At 66.6% G+C, this 12,028-nt stretch overlaps 1 protein-coding gene across 1 annotated transcript in view; it reads left to right on the top strand.

Moving 5' to 3' along the window:
• CRTC1 (CREB regulated transcription coactivator 1) overlaps positions 1 to 9,346 on the top strand; it is a 31,067-nt gene extending 21,721 nt beyond the window's left edge. Inside the window, 11 exon segments of the mRNA XM_077122102.1 lie at positions 1,349 to 1,434; positions 3,061 to 3,101; positions 3,217 to 3,434; positions 4,538 to 4,659; positions 5,235 to 5,386; positions 5,388 to 5,468; positions 5,470 to 5,530; positions 5,931 to 6,035; positions 7,264 to 7,350; positions 7,663 to 7,843; positions 8,850 to 9,346. Coding sequence (XP_076978217.1) covers positions 1,349 to 1,434; positions 3,061 to 3,101; positions 3,217 to 3,434; positions 4,538 to 4,659; positions 5,235 to 5,386; positions 5,388 to 5,468; positions 5,470 to 5,530; positions 5,931 to 6,035; positions 7,264 to 7,350; positions 7,663 to 7,843; positions 8,850 to 9,067 — 1,352 coding nt within the window. The 3' untranslated portion in view covers positions 9,068 to 9,346.
• The last annotated feature ends 2,682 nt before the right edge of the window (positions 9,347 to 12,028 follow it).

The raw sequence follows: 12,028 nt of genomic DNA, 5'->3' as shown, positions 1-12,028 counted from the left end.
GGTGACCTTCCTCCCTCAGGAGCTGGCAGCCTCGTGGGCAGACAGATCTGCAAATGAAAACTCGGCGTGTGCTGTGGAACAAAGGGAGGGGGCTCAGGGAAATCTTCAGAGGTGGTTCTATTGGGGTAAGGCTTTGAAGGATGTGTAGGAGTTTTCTAGGCAGAGAAAACGGAGCCTGCAGACATGGAGTGGCTTCCGTGCGCCTGTTTAGCATGCGCATGCAGGCTTTACATGTGCAGAGTCTCCCAGATGTGGGATGGCAGGCCCAGCTCCTAGCTGGACCTTCAGCATCTGGCATGGCTTGAGCTAGAGGCCACTCTGAAATTGAGTTGGAGTTATCTGTTTCCCCGTCCTGCTGCTTCTGGAGCGGCTGCATCCTCAAAACCCTCCCAGCCCACAGTCCCTGGGCCTGCCCCTTGGTGTCACAGCAGGCAGGAAAGAGGCCGTCCCATCCCCAAGCCCTGCCCAGCACCTCCCCGGGGAATGGCCAGCATTCCCCTCCACGTGTTGGGGTGGGCATACCTGTGCCCTTTGCCATGCCTTGGAGCTGGGCGTGGAGGCAGCTGCCCCGAGACCCTCGAGGATGACAGGTTCCACTTGACGCCAAAGCCCGAGGCTTACAGAGTTGAGGCTAGGGGCTGAAGGGGTTGGGAAGCATCTCACCCTGCAGGCCTGTGGCCAAACAAGGGGTCCCAGCAGAAGAGGCTTGTTGGTGGACACCATTTCTGGGCATGGCTTCCCCTGGGCCAGCCGAGGCTGCCCTGGCGTGTCCCGTGCACATGGGGCTTTGGGAGGGGGGGCCCTCTCTGTGGAAGGGCGCCACGCCCAGGACTGCTGCTGTTCCTGCTCCCCTGGCAGGGCCTCAGGTCGGGCTCAGCCAGCTGCCCACCCCCACCTGGGAGTGAGGAGTAGGTGGCCCCCCTGGCCAGCTTGCTGTGACTTCTGGATGCGGGCGAGAAAGCCCACTGTCTAGCAGCAGCTGTGGAAAGGGGGACGTTTTCACTGCCTCAGTCAAGAGGGCAGCCCAGGCATGGCTGCCCCAGGGCGAGATTGTGCTTGTCCAGCCCCTCAGCCCTCCCATCCCTCTGTCCCCCGTCCCCCCTGGGGCCTGGTGGTTCGTGGTCAGGTGTCCACGAGTGGTCTCTGCGGCCTGAGTCTCGTGTGGGAGGCGGAATACACACCCCCTCAGGCTCCTGGCCTCCTGCTTCCACTTCTCTCTAGTCTCAGGTCTAGACTGACCTTAAGTTCTTGCCACAAAACCCGCGTCGAGGCTCTGGTGGTGCCTGCTGTGAGCACGCAGCCACGCTGTCACGGGAGCCCCTCCTGACTCTTCCTCCTCACCCCAAAGTCCTCCTGCTGACAGTCCCGGGGATGGAGGAGACCACATCGGACGTGGACAGAAGCATCTCGAAGCAACCATGGGACGCCAAGAAGGTGAGCGTCTGGGGCACGCGGCACCTCAGAACCCGAGCGCGGACGGCACCCGGTTATGAACCCAAGGTGCGAAACCATGCAGCGCTAACACCCGTGGCCAGGCAGCTTGCCGCGATGGGGGTGGCGGCACAAATGATTCCTGCCCTTGGAAGGGGCGCGTGGGTGCCCGTGGTGGGGACACAGTGGGCGAGGAGAGCACAGCGTGTCCCGAGAGCGTCTGAAGCGGGCTCAGGAATGTTCCACGACCTTCAGCCCGGGAGTTGTTTAGGAAACCATGCTGTCGCTCACGCAGGCCCACAGCCTGACGAGTCGGCCTTAGGGTGCCTTAGAGGCCTGGATTTAGGTGAAAAGAGAAGATGAGTGTTTAGGAACAGGAGGACGTGGACACATGAACCTGAGTGGTCAGGATGCCGTGGAGGCCTGCAGGCCAGGTGGGGCAGAGGCCCAGCGTGAGTGTGCCCTCCTGAGCGTGAGGATACGCCTGAGCATGTGTACCCTGAGGATGAGTGTGAGTATGCTGCCTGAGGTCCAAGTGTGAGTGTGAACATGAGTGTACCCCAAGGCCCGAGTGTGAACACGTCCCCACGACTGAGCGTGTGTCCCCAAGGCCATGTGTGTGCCAAGGCCAAGCATGAATGTGCCCTGCTGACCATGCTGCCAAGGCTGAGTGTGCACGTGCCCATCCCAGGTGGGCAGAGCTGGCAGGGCCGGTTTTGCGTGTCTGTGTGTCTGTCTCCCGCTTTCCACTTGCTGTTGATCTTGTCCCCCGCGACTAGGGAAGCGGCACGGCGTGGGCGGGGCCAGGGGCAGACAGCCGGGCGGGCAGACCCTGTGCGCTGGGGTGAGGACTCCAGCCACATGTAGATGCCCCGCGCCCATCTGGGACGCCTGTGGGGTCCTCAGAAAGCCCCTCCAGGGGTCGTCATGGCATGACGAGCCTCCTGGGACGCCCGTGCCTGCCCGCAGGGCTGAGGGACCTGTGGCCAAGTGGAGGACATGCCCTGGTGGCCTCTCCCGTGCAGCCTGGCACCAGCTGCTCATGCCACCCCGCAGCTGCCCCAGTCGCGGAATCACGCCCCTCCGTTGGAGCTAATCCCTGAAGCACACGTCCGGGGGTGGGGGCGGGGGCCTGGGCAGTGGGCAGTGGGCGAGCGGGGGCAGTAGCAAGAGGCTGTGTCCAGGTCTGCCCAGGCACCAGCCTGCACTAGGGTTCCTGTCACCCTGCTGGCTGGGACGCGGGGTCTACAAGGGACAGGGGCACTGGCCTGAGGGCGCGGCGGGAGGCAGCTCTCTCAGCAGAGCCAGCCCCTGATGGCCCCCGCCCAGGTGCGCCTTGCCACCTATGGGCACTGGGCAGAGGCGGCAGCGCTGCCCCGGCATGGGCATGATGGGGATCTTTCTCCCCCCTCAGGCACCCCACTTCCGTGGTCCCAGGGCCCTGGATGTCCAGGCGCGTCCAGGCAGGCACATATGTCCTTTCTGCCTGACCACCACTGTGACAGGAGCCCCCCCCAGCTGGGCTGCCATGGGCAGAGCGGGGAGGGCGGCGGGCAGGGCCCAGGCTGCACATGGCCTGGGCAGCACCTCCTGGTCCAGTGCCCGGCCGCAGCCTGTCCTCTCTTCCAGGCGGGGTCCCGGCCCAAGTCCTGCGAGGTTCCCGGCATCAAGTAAGTCAAAGGGACCCAGCCCTTGCCCGCAACCTGCTGCAGCCCAGGGACACCGGCCCTGCCCGACCTGAGAGCTCACCGGCTCTGTCCACTGTGTCCGCCCTGCCTGCCATAGCATCTTCCCGTCCGCCGACCAGGAGAGCACAGCAGCCCTGATCCCCGCCACCCACAACACGGGGGGCTCCCTGCCCGACCTGACCACCATCCACTTTCCGTCCCCGCTGCCCACGCCGCTGGACCCCGACGAACCCGCCCTGCCGCCCCTCAGCAGTGCCAGCAGCACCGGCAGCCTCGCCGCTGACCTCACCCACATGGCCGTGGGCGCCGGCCGTGGTGAGGCCTGTCCCGCAGTGCAGGCAGCTCGCAGTCTGGGCACCCACCCAGGGCCACAGCCTGCCGTGAGGCGCCTGGGGAGCTGTCAGCGCTGGGTGGAACTGGGCCTGGGGCTTCCCGGAGGCCGTGCCCGGGTGGTTCCAGGGCCCTCCCTGCACTCCACGCACCCATTCCCCCTGCCACCTCCACAGGGGCCCCCACCCAGCCACCCCGCCTACCCCAGGGGCACGAGCCAGGGCCTTGGGGCTCCGCCCTGCCTCCTCCATGCTCCTGCCACCTGACCCGCAGGACAAGGCCCCCCACCCCACCCCGGGACAGACCCCCACACCAGGACGTAGACCCCTACACCCTCAGGGCATGGCCCCCACATCTCCCAGGACACAGCCGTGCCCCATACCCCCAGGGCTTAGCCACCCACAACCCCCAAGAACATGGTCCCATGCACAGTCCATGCTGTCCCCATCTGCCCCTGCGGCACCCTACACCCTCTCGCCCATCCTGCCACTGTGCCAGGCAAAGCGAGGAGCTGGGAGGGCGGGGAGGACCAGATATGACCCTGGGAGAGGGCGGGGGCAAAGTGAGGATTTGGGGGGGCAGACAGGGTGGGGGCAAAGTGAGGAGCTGGGGGGCTGGGCAGGGCAGGGCGGGAGACTGCCCTGGACACACACACCTGTAGCCAGAGCCCCTGCCTGGCCTGAGGGGTGTTCTTGGCCCTAGCCCTGCCCGGTCCGAGGTCACAGGCTGCTGCGCTCTCCTGTGCCCCTGGCTCTGTGTGGAGGGGAGGCCACACCCACAGAGGGAGGGGTTAAACCTGCCCTGTTCTGCGTGCAGCGCCATGGGCCCCTCCATCCCGCAGTTGCCCAGGAGGTCGTTGAGGCCTGAGCCCTGCCTCTCTAGGGCAGTGCCCAGGGCTGGAGTGGGCAGGGGGCGGGCGTGAGGGCCTGTGGGGCACAGAGGGAGGAAGCTTCCAGCTCCTGCTGTAGCCCCAGTGAGGGCACACGAGGGGTTCCATGGGAGCTCCCCAGGGCCTGTCCCTGGGAGCTCGGTGGGGGGGAACCTGGGGGGGAAGCACTCCTGGAACCTGAGGCTGCGCTGTCCCCCAGGAGTCGGCACGGTGGGCTCCTCGGCCCAGCACCGCCAGCCTGGCGTCGGTCCCCTGGCCCTGAGCTCAGAGGCGCGGCGGCAGCAGGGCCCCAGCCTCTCCCCACTATCTCCCATCACACAGGTGCGAGCATGCGGCGGTCTCCAGGGGGGTGTGGAACCCCAACACATGCCCCATGTTTTGCTTTTGTCACTGGAGTTTTCACGCCCACAAACGCAGCAGCTCAGGCCCCGTGCTCATGGGGGGCACAGCCGGCCCTGAGCTCCCGCAGGAGGGGCACCCTACACCCGGTCCTGTCCTCCCATGAAGCTGCCCCTGGGGAGGCGGGACAGGGCCTGGGAGCTGTGCACGCACCTCCGTCACGCCGCTGCCCCCACCCCCACCAGGGCTGGGACCTCTCCCTCCCTGGCCCAGGGCGACGTCCATCCAGTCTCCCCACATCTGAGCCTCAGTTTCCTCATCAGTGGACATCCCACCCTCACCAGGGGCAGGGTGTGCCTTTCTTTGTCTTCACTCGGGAGGGGTTCCAGATGTGTGCCCTGAGTCCCCCTTGCACTCCTGCCCCGTGCGCTCACGTGAGCTCCTCTCTGACACCCCCCATCCCCTCCCCCTGTGCCCACATCTCTCTACCCCCCTGTACCTCTCTCCCCCCCCCCCCGTGCCCTTCATCTCACCCCCCCGTGCCTCTCTCCCCCCAGGCCGTGGCCATGGACGCCCTGTCTCTGGAGCAGCAGCTGCCCTACGCCTTCTTTGCCCAGGCTGGGTCCCAGCCGCCCCCGCAACCCCAGCCCCCGCCACCGCCCCCCTCCGCCTCGCAGCAGCAGCCGCCCCCACAGGTGCACAGCAGGCTCCCCGGGCAGTTCCCCCAGGCCCAGCGCCCACCTGCTAGTGGGGGGCCCGCAGCCCCTGCCGCTCGCAGTCACAGCCCCTCCTCTCTCCTCAGTCCCCTGCGGACAGCCCTGGCCAGCCAGCCATGGGAATAGACCTGGCCTCGGTGAGCATGTTGGCCGGCGCGGGGAGGGGCGTGGATGTCTCGGGAGGGAGCTGAACCTCTTGTCCAGCCATGTACATGGCCCCCTGAACACAGCGAGGTTCCTGGCCTCAGACTCCACACAGGGCAGACCACCGGGGTGGGGCAGCTAAGCCCCCTCTGGCCTCCCCGGAGCTCAGGTTCCCTAGGGCGTAGGACCTTCAGCTCCTCCTGGCGGGGTATGGGGGGGCTCCCCTTTTCCCTGGGACAGGGTTGAAGACTGAGGTCGCAGACCCAGGCAGGCTCCAGGGGTCTCCTTCCCTGCAGAGTGGGGGGGGTCTGCTCAGCCCCCAGGAGCAGCAGGAGGTCCGGGCTCCGCGGGGCAAGGCCGCTCCGGGAGCCCCCCGACCCCTTGTCGCCCCAGGTGCCTCCGCTGCAGCAGTACCGCGCTGGCGCCGGCTCGCCGGCCAACCAGTCTCCCACCTCGCCCGTCTCCAACCAAGGCTTCTCCCCGGGGAGCTCCCCGCAGGTAAGGGACCCCCTTGCCCTCACTCCCCCATGTCTCCCCATCTTGCCCACTCCCTGGGGGATATCCCCCCGTCTGCCATGCCTGGCCTCTGCCCTGGCTGTAAGTCCCAGGTCCACCAAAGGGTAGGTCCTGCAGCCTGGGGGGCGGGGAGCTTGGCGGATGGCAGGTGGAGGGGACAGGGATGGGGGGAGACTGCCCTTGCCCTGGGCCTGGGTGCCCCTGACCAGCTGGCGAGCCCCAGCGCCCCTCCTCCTAACAGCTCAGCAAAGTCTTGAGTCCTCCCCAGGGTGTGGGGGGTATGGGACACGTCCACCAGACCCTCCCCTCGGCGGGAGAAGGGGCCCAGCCCCTGGCCAGAGCATCTTCACACTGAGAAGCTTCTAGAAGCGGTGCAGAGGGGGCGCCGGGCCGTCCCCAGCTCCTCGCCCTGGAGCCCGACCCTGGGACCTCCGAGGCTGGGGGATCCAGCTGTTGTTATCAGGGCCTGGGACCGGAGGCGTGGGGGTGATGGGCAGTCTCCATCCCCCACTGCACTGCTCTGGTTGGTCGTGTGGCAGGGCAGGGACACCCGGCACAGACCCCCAAAGTGGATGCTCGTCCTGTCTAGAGACACAGCCTCTGTCAGGCCGGTCTGCGCGTCTATGCCCCCATGGCGCACAGGAGGCAGCAGCTCTTTCCGGGAGACCACCGGGCAGGGGCCGGCTGAGGGGGCCGCGGGTTTGCCATCAGCCCCTGCGTGGGCTGTGGTCAGGCCACGTGGAGGTTCTTCTAGGGGAGAGTTGCGGGGCGGAGTGGCAGGACGCGTGGCTGATCCTCCCCCCCGCAGTAGAGGGGCATGGGTCCGCAACCTGTGGGCAGGGGGGGGCTGGAACGTGGGGGGCCTCTGGAGGGGGGCAGGAGCCACGCGGTGGGGTGGGGCCATGGCGGTGTGGGGCGGCCTCCCGGGCCCTCTCTGGGTCTGGTGGTCCCTGTGTGGCCCCTTCACCCTCTCCCAGGCCCAGCCCTGAATGTCCCTGACACCCTGCTGCAGATAGCACGTGGGGAGTTAAACGTCTGATTCGCGGCACCTCTCTTCACCCGACGTGCCCAAAATCCAGGGTGGAGAAGGGCTGCTCCCCAAGGGCTGGCCATGGGCAGCAGTGGTCATCCTGGGTGCAGGCACTCTCCAGCCTTCAGTGGCCCATCCTGTGTCCCAGGCTGCCTCACAGCCCCTCTCTCCTGTCTGCAGCACTCTTCCACCCTGGGCAGTGTCTTTGGGGACTCCTACTACGAGCAGCAGATGGCAGCCCGGCAGGCCAATGCCCTGTCCCAGCAGGTGAGCGGCACCTGTGCGTTGGGGGTCACCTGTTCCGGGGGGTGCGTGGTTAGGGCGCCTGCACTACCTCCAGTGGGGGGGGGCAGGGACAGGGCAAGGCTGTCCAGGCGCCTGGATGTCCGCCTAGCACATGGATAGTTTGGCATGGGGGCTGGGTGGAGGGTGTGTGGACACGGGAGTGCTGGCCGCTGTCCCAGCCTGGAGCAGGTCCCTCGTTCCCTCATCCACCCACCCGCTCACCTGTCTGCCCAGCAAACCATGATGGGGGTGGGGCCACGGGTGGGCACTGGGTGACGGCCTGGCCCCTCGCAGCTGGAGCAGTTCAACATGCTGGAGAGCGCCCTCGGCTCCAGCGGCCTCTACAGTCCAGGCTCGACGCTCAGCTACTCGCAGGCTGCCACCTTGGGCCTCGCGGGCAGCCCCGGGCGCCTGGCGGATACGCAGCCGCTGGCCTTCTCCAGCCACGGCAGCATCCCCAACATCATCCTCACAGGTGCACGGGGCGGGGTCGCTGTGCAGGAGGGGCAGGGGCTGTGGGGGATGGGGGACTCTGTGGACGGGGGGGAAGGCCGCAGAGGGTTTGGGGCTGTGGTGGGTCTGCAGGAGCTCCGGAGAGCAGTGGGGGGCCTGGTGGCTGTCCCATCCTCAGCACAGGCCCCAGTGCTAGGTGGACACCTCCACCCTGAACATCTCTGCCCCTGACCAGTGTCTGTCTGATGCCCACTGCCCCAGGGAAATAGCATGGGCCCCGGGCATCTTGCCCCACAGGGGTGGCCCCTTCCCCTTCCCCTCAGGGGCACTGGGCTGCACAGAGGGACCAGCCCTTGCCCTATGTCTGCTGTGGGTGCCATGGGCTGTGACCCCGGGGTCCTGGCTGGTGTGTAGCCATTGACATGCTGTGACAAGCATGCCCAGAGACCTGGGCACAACGGGCTGGAGCCAGCTGGGAGAACAGGGAGGCTTTGGGGCCACAGCCTGTGCGGGCCTCGAGGCCGGGTGCCTCAGAGGCTTCTTTGAAGAAAGCAAGTCCCTTATCAGGCAGAGCTGCTGTGAGCCGAGGGGAGCCACCCTAACCCCACCCCCCACACCAGGCCAGATCCTGTCCCCACCCACCCCATCTCCAACACCTGGAGCTTTTCCGCTCTGGGGATGTAGCTCCAGCCTCGACCCCCTGAGAAAGAACCAGGCCAGTGTGATTGTCCCAGAAACCCACAGGCAGAGGCTTCGTACTTCACAGGTCAGGACATGAGGCACAGTCACCCTCCCGGAAAGGAGGAAGCCGGGCACAAAGCCCACGTCTCTGTGGCTCGGAGCCCCTCCCAGGAGAGGCCTGCAGACCCCCATGGTGGTGCAGGAGCGCCCCATACGCGGCAGTGTTCCCCAGGAGGTGGCAGTCAGCCTGGGGCTGCACTGGCCAGACCCATGGGGCTCCCCTGAGACACACCAAGAGGGTGGGTGCAGGGCCCGGCTGAGCCACGCCTGTTGTCCCCCATCCCCAGTGACCGGAGAGTCCCCGCCCAGCCTCTCAAAAGAACTGACCAGCACGCTGGCCGGGGTTGGCGTCGGCGATGTGCCCTTTGATGCCGACCCCCAGTTTCCGTTGGACGAGCTGAAGATCGACCCCCTGACCCTGGACGGACTGCACATGCTGAACGACCCTGACATGGTCCTGGCCGACCCGGCCACGGAGGACACGTTCCGCCTGGACCGCCTCTGAGTGGGCGCTGGCCCTGCCCGCCCCACTGCGGCCGAGCTTGTACCCTGAGCTTGCAGCCTCGCCCAGCGCCCCTGCCGCGCGGCCCCCGCCTGCGCCCCTGCCCCCCGAGGTTCCAGGCGCCGTGCCGGGCGGGTGCCGGTGCGCCTCGTCTGCCGTCCAGCTCTCACTGCCTTCCCTCGCCCCCGCGCTGCCCGCCGCCGGCCCGGTGGTCTGCTGAGAGCCAGAAGGCGTCGGGAGGACGGGAAGGATGGAGCTCGAAATAAACACCGTCCCGCCGGCTGTCTGGGCGTTCTGCGCGCACGGGGACGGCTGCGCGGCTGTGGGGTCGGTGTGGCCGGGGCGCAGCAGCTGTTGACCACCGAAGCAGCGCTGCCCTCGGGGCTCTCGCCCACAGCGGGTGACCCTGGGATTCTTACACTTTTCCCTTTTTTACTCCAGCGCTGCCTGAAGCACGGTGCCCACCGCGGTGGTTAACGCGTCCTGTTGAAGGCACTGAGGGGCGTGGGTGGGCTGTTTTGTTGTGTTCTGTGTTTTTTTAAACTTCCTCCTGGTCCGTATTTAAACTTCGGTTGTAGACGAGTAGCCGAAACCCCCGCGACACGCACCGCAGCATGCTCCGCCCGGAAGGCTTGCGCTCTCTTACTTTCTGAACTAACTGGAAGTGTATGACGCCGCGCAGCTCTGAGCCCAGTGCTCGCCCCGCAGAGCCCTCCCACACGCACACAGCGGAGGGATCCGGCGCCTCTGCTTGGGGTTGGGGGCCTGGGCGTGTGCCCTAGGTTTCCGCTGACCCCGACCCCACCCTGGCCCCCCACGCATGCAGACGCTCCAGCCGGGGTCCCCACCCTACCGTGCAGGCCAGTGCACCCCTCTCCGGGGCCAAGTCCTTTTCCGTGGCCCCCCAGTTCCATCATCGGGGCGCAGCGTGCACGTGTCCTGGCAGGTTTCCAGGTGCTTCCCGACGCGGCTCCGGAGGGGGGTTGGGTGCGTGTGTGGGCTCCTCTTGGCCCCTGTACTCCAGGCCCGCCGGTCCGTGCCTGCCTGCCTCCCTCAGGCTGCACCTCGATGCTCCTGCTCGCAGCATGGGCGCCTGGGGCAGTGTGGTCACCACCTCTTGGGGGTTCCCAGGCAGCCTTGCCCCCCCCTGCATTCCCAGCGACACTTTTGGGGCCCACACGTTTCCTGTTCCCGTGGCCAGGACGGAATGGGTTGTTGTCGCTGTTATTTTTTAATTTTATTTTTAAAGAATACCGCATAACAGTACACGGGCGAGTCTGGTTCTCACGAGACTCGTACGTGGGACTTTTTACTAAATGGCCTTAAAACGAGGACGAGCTACGCCTGGGGCGCCGCCCATGGGGCTGTGAGGACATGTGTGGGCACAAGGGTCCCCATGGGACCTGCTCTTGCGCATCGGCGTCAAGCCCCAGGGAAGTAGCTGGGGCCCAGCAGTGGGCAGGGTCCCCACCATGGCCCGGGTGTGCTGGGCAGAGGGGGTGTCTCGGTCTCTGCTTTTTTTGTCCGGGGCTCCTGAGCTGCCGAGGCCACCCGAGTTAGAGCAGCTTCTGGGGCTGGGCCCTTCAGTTTGCATGTGGGCGTCTGATTTCCCATGGACTGCGTGGTGGGCGCCCCGGCCAGGGCCTGCCCTGTTTCTGTGGGTGGGGCCCAGACACCCAAGAGGCCGCCTCACTGAACCTTTGCCCAAGGCCTGGTTCTGCCCCCTTTTCCACCCCTACAGGGGGAGCCCGACAAGCGCTATTTGTGGTGCACCCTTGGCTCCTCCTCTCCTTGCATGCCCCGCCCCTTGACACTGGTGTGGGGCTCAGAGACCCCTTGATGGGAGGTGCAGGGGGGCAAGTTAGCGCTCAGCAGAATTTAGGGGCACCCAGGCCACTCGGTGAGAGGCCCCCCCCCCCAGGGGTGAGCATGCACGGGGAGGGTGCATCTGGCAGTGGGGGTAGGGTCTCGGCCTTCCACCCTGTGCCCACCTGCCTGCCCAGCACAGGTGAGGGGCTCCCTGCCTCGGACACTCAGCCACTTGGAGGCCCTCCAGCCCCATCCTGACCCTCCAGGCTGGCCGAGTGCATCTGTCTTGCCGGGAGCAGGCCACAGCATGGACTCGGGTGGGCTCTGGGGCCTGGCACGCTGAGGGTGGGGCAGGAGGGACCTGTGTCCAGCGTCTCAGGACTGCTGCCTCCTCTGCCGTCACAGGCTGTTCTGTGGTTCCCAGTGCCCTGGGGCCTCCAGGAGTGAGGGACAACTGGGGACATGTCCACCCCCAACCCCCACATTTCAGGGGACCCGTGGCACATTCAGGCACGTTATCCAGCCGCCAGCCTGGAGCACCTGACCCCTTTTGTGTTTCTGGGAAGGCTGGGCACCCTGCTGTGTGGATAGGGGGTCCTTGTGTGGGGACAGGACAGTCGGGGCCCCAAATGGCAGGGCAGTGGGCCCGGTGGAGCCGCTCTGGAGCCCTGGGGTGCAGGGACAGGCTCTGCGGAGCCCAGGCCTCACTTTCCCTAGCCTGGGCTCAGACGACCCCACTGGGGCTCCCTGTGCTGTCCCGAGCATGTGTGGCTCCCTCTGCCTCCAGGTAGACCCCCTGTGGGCCCCGGATGTGTGGCGCCTGTGGGGCTCCACATCCCATTTCGTGCGGCCAGGGTGCAGCGTGGCCTTTGGCGCTGGCCCCGAGTCCCCCAGCAGGCGCCTGCCCTGGGGCCAGTGGCCCCTCCGATATATGCAAACCCGACTCGCATGCACGCGCCGATGTGGACGTCCGTGGGCTGTGCGTGGGGGCCCCGCGGGGACGCGGTGGGGGGCCCTGGGGGGGGTCTCGCGGATGCTTTTGTCTTTTTACCTTTGCATTCTTTGTAATGAAAACGTAATAAAACCCAATGTTTTCGTCTCTGCGTCTTCCCCTTCTTCAGATTCCCCTCCTCCCTTTCAGGGGACACACGAGCA

Source organism: Tamandua tetradactyla, chromosome 11 (genome assembly GCF_023851605.1).
Source record: "Tamandua tetradactyla isolate mTamTet1 chromosome 11, mTamTet1.pri, whole genome shotgun sequence".
NCBI lineage: Eukaryota > Metazoa > Chordata > Mammalia > Pilosa > Myrmecophagidae > Tamandua > Tamandua tetradactyla.
Note: the sequence above shows the minus strand (reverse complement) of the source record. Positions and strands in the feature narration are given on the sequence as shown.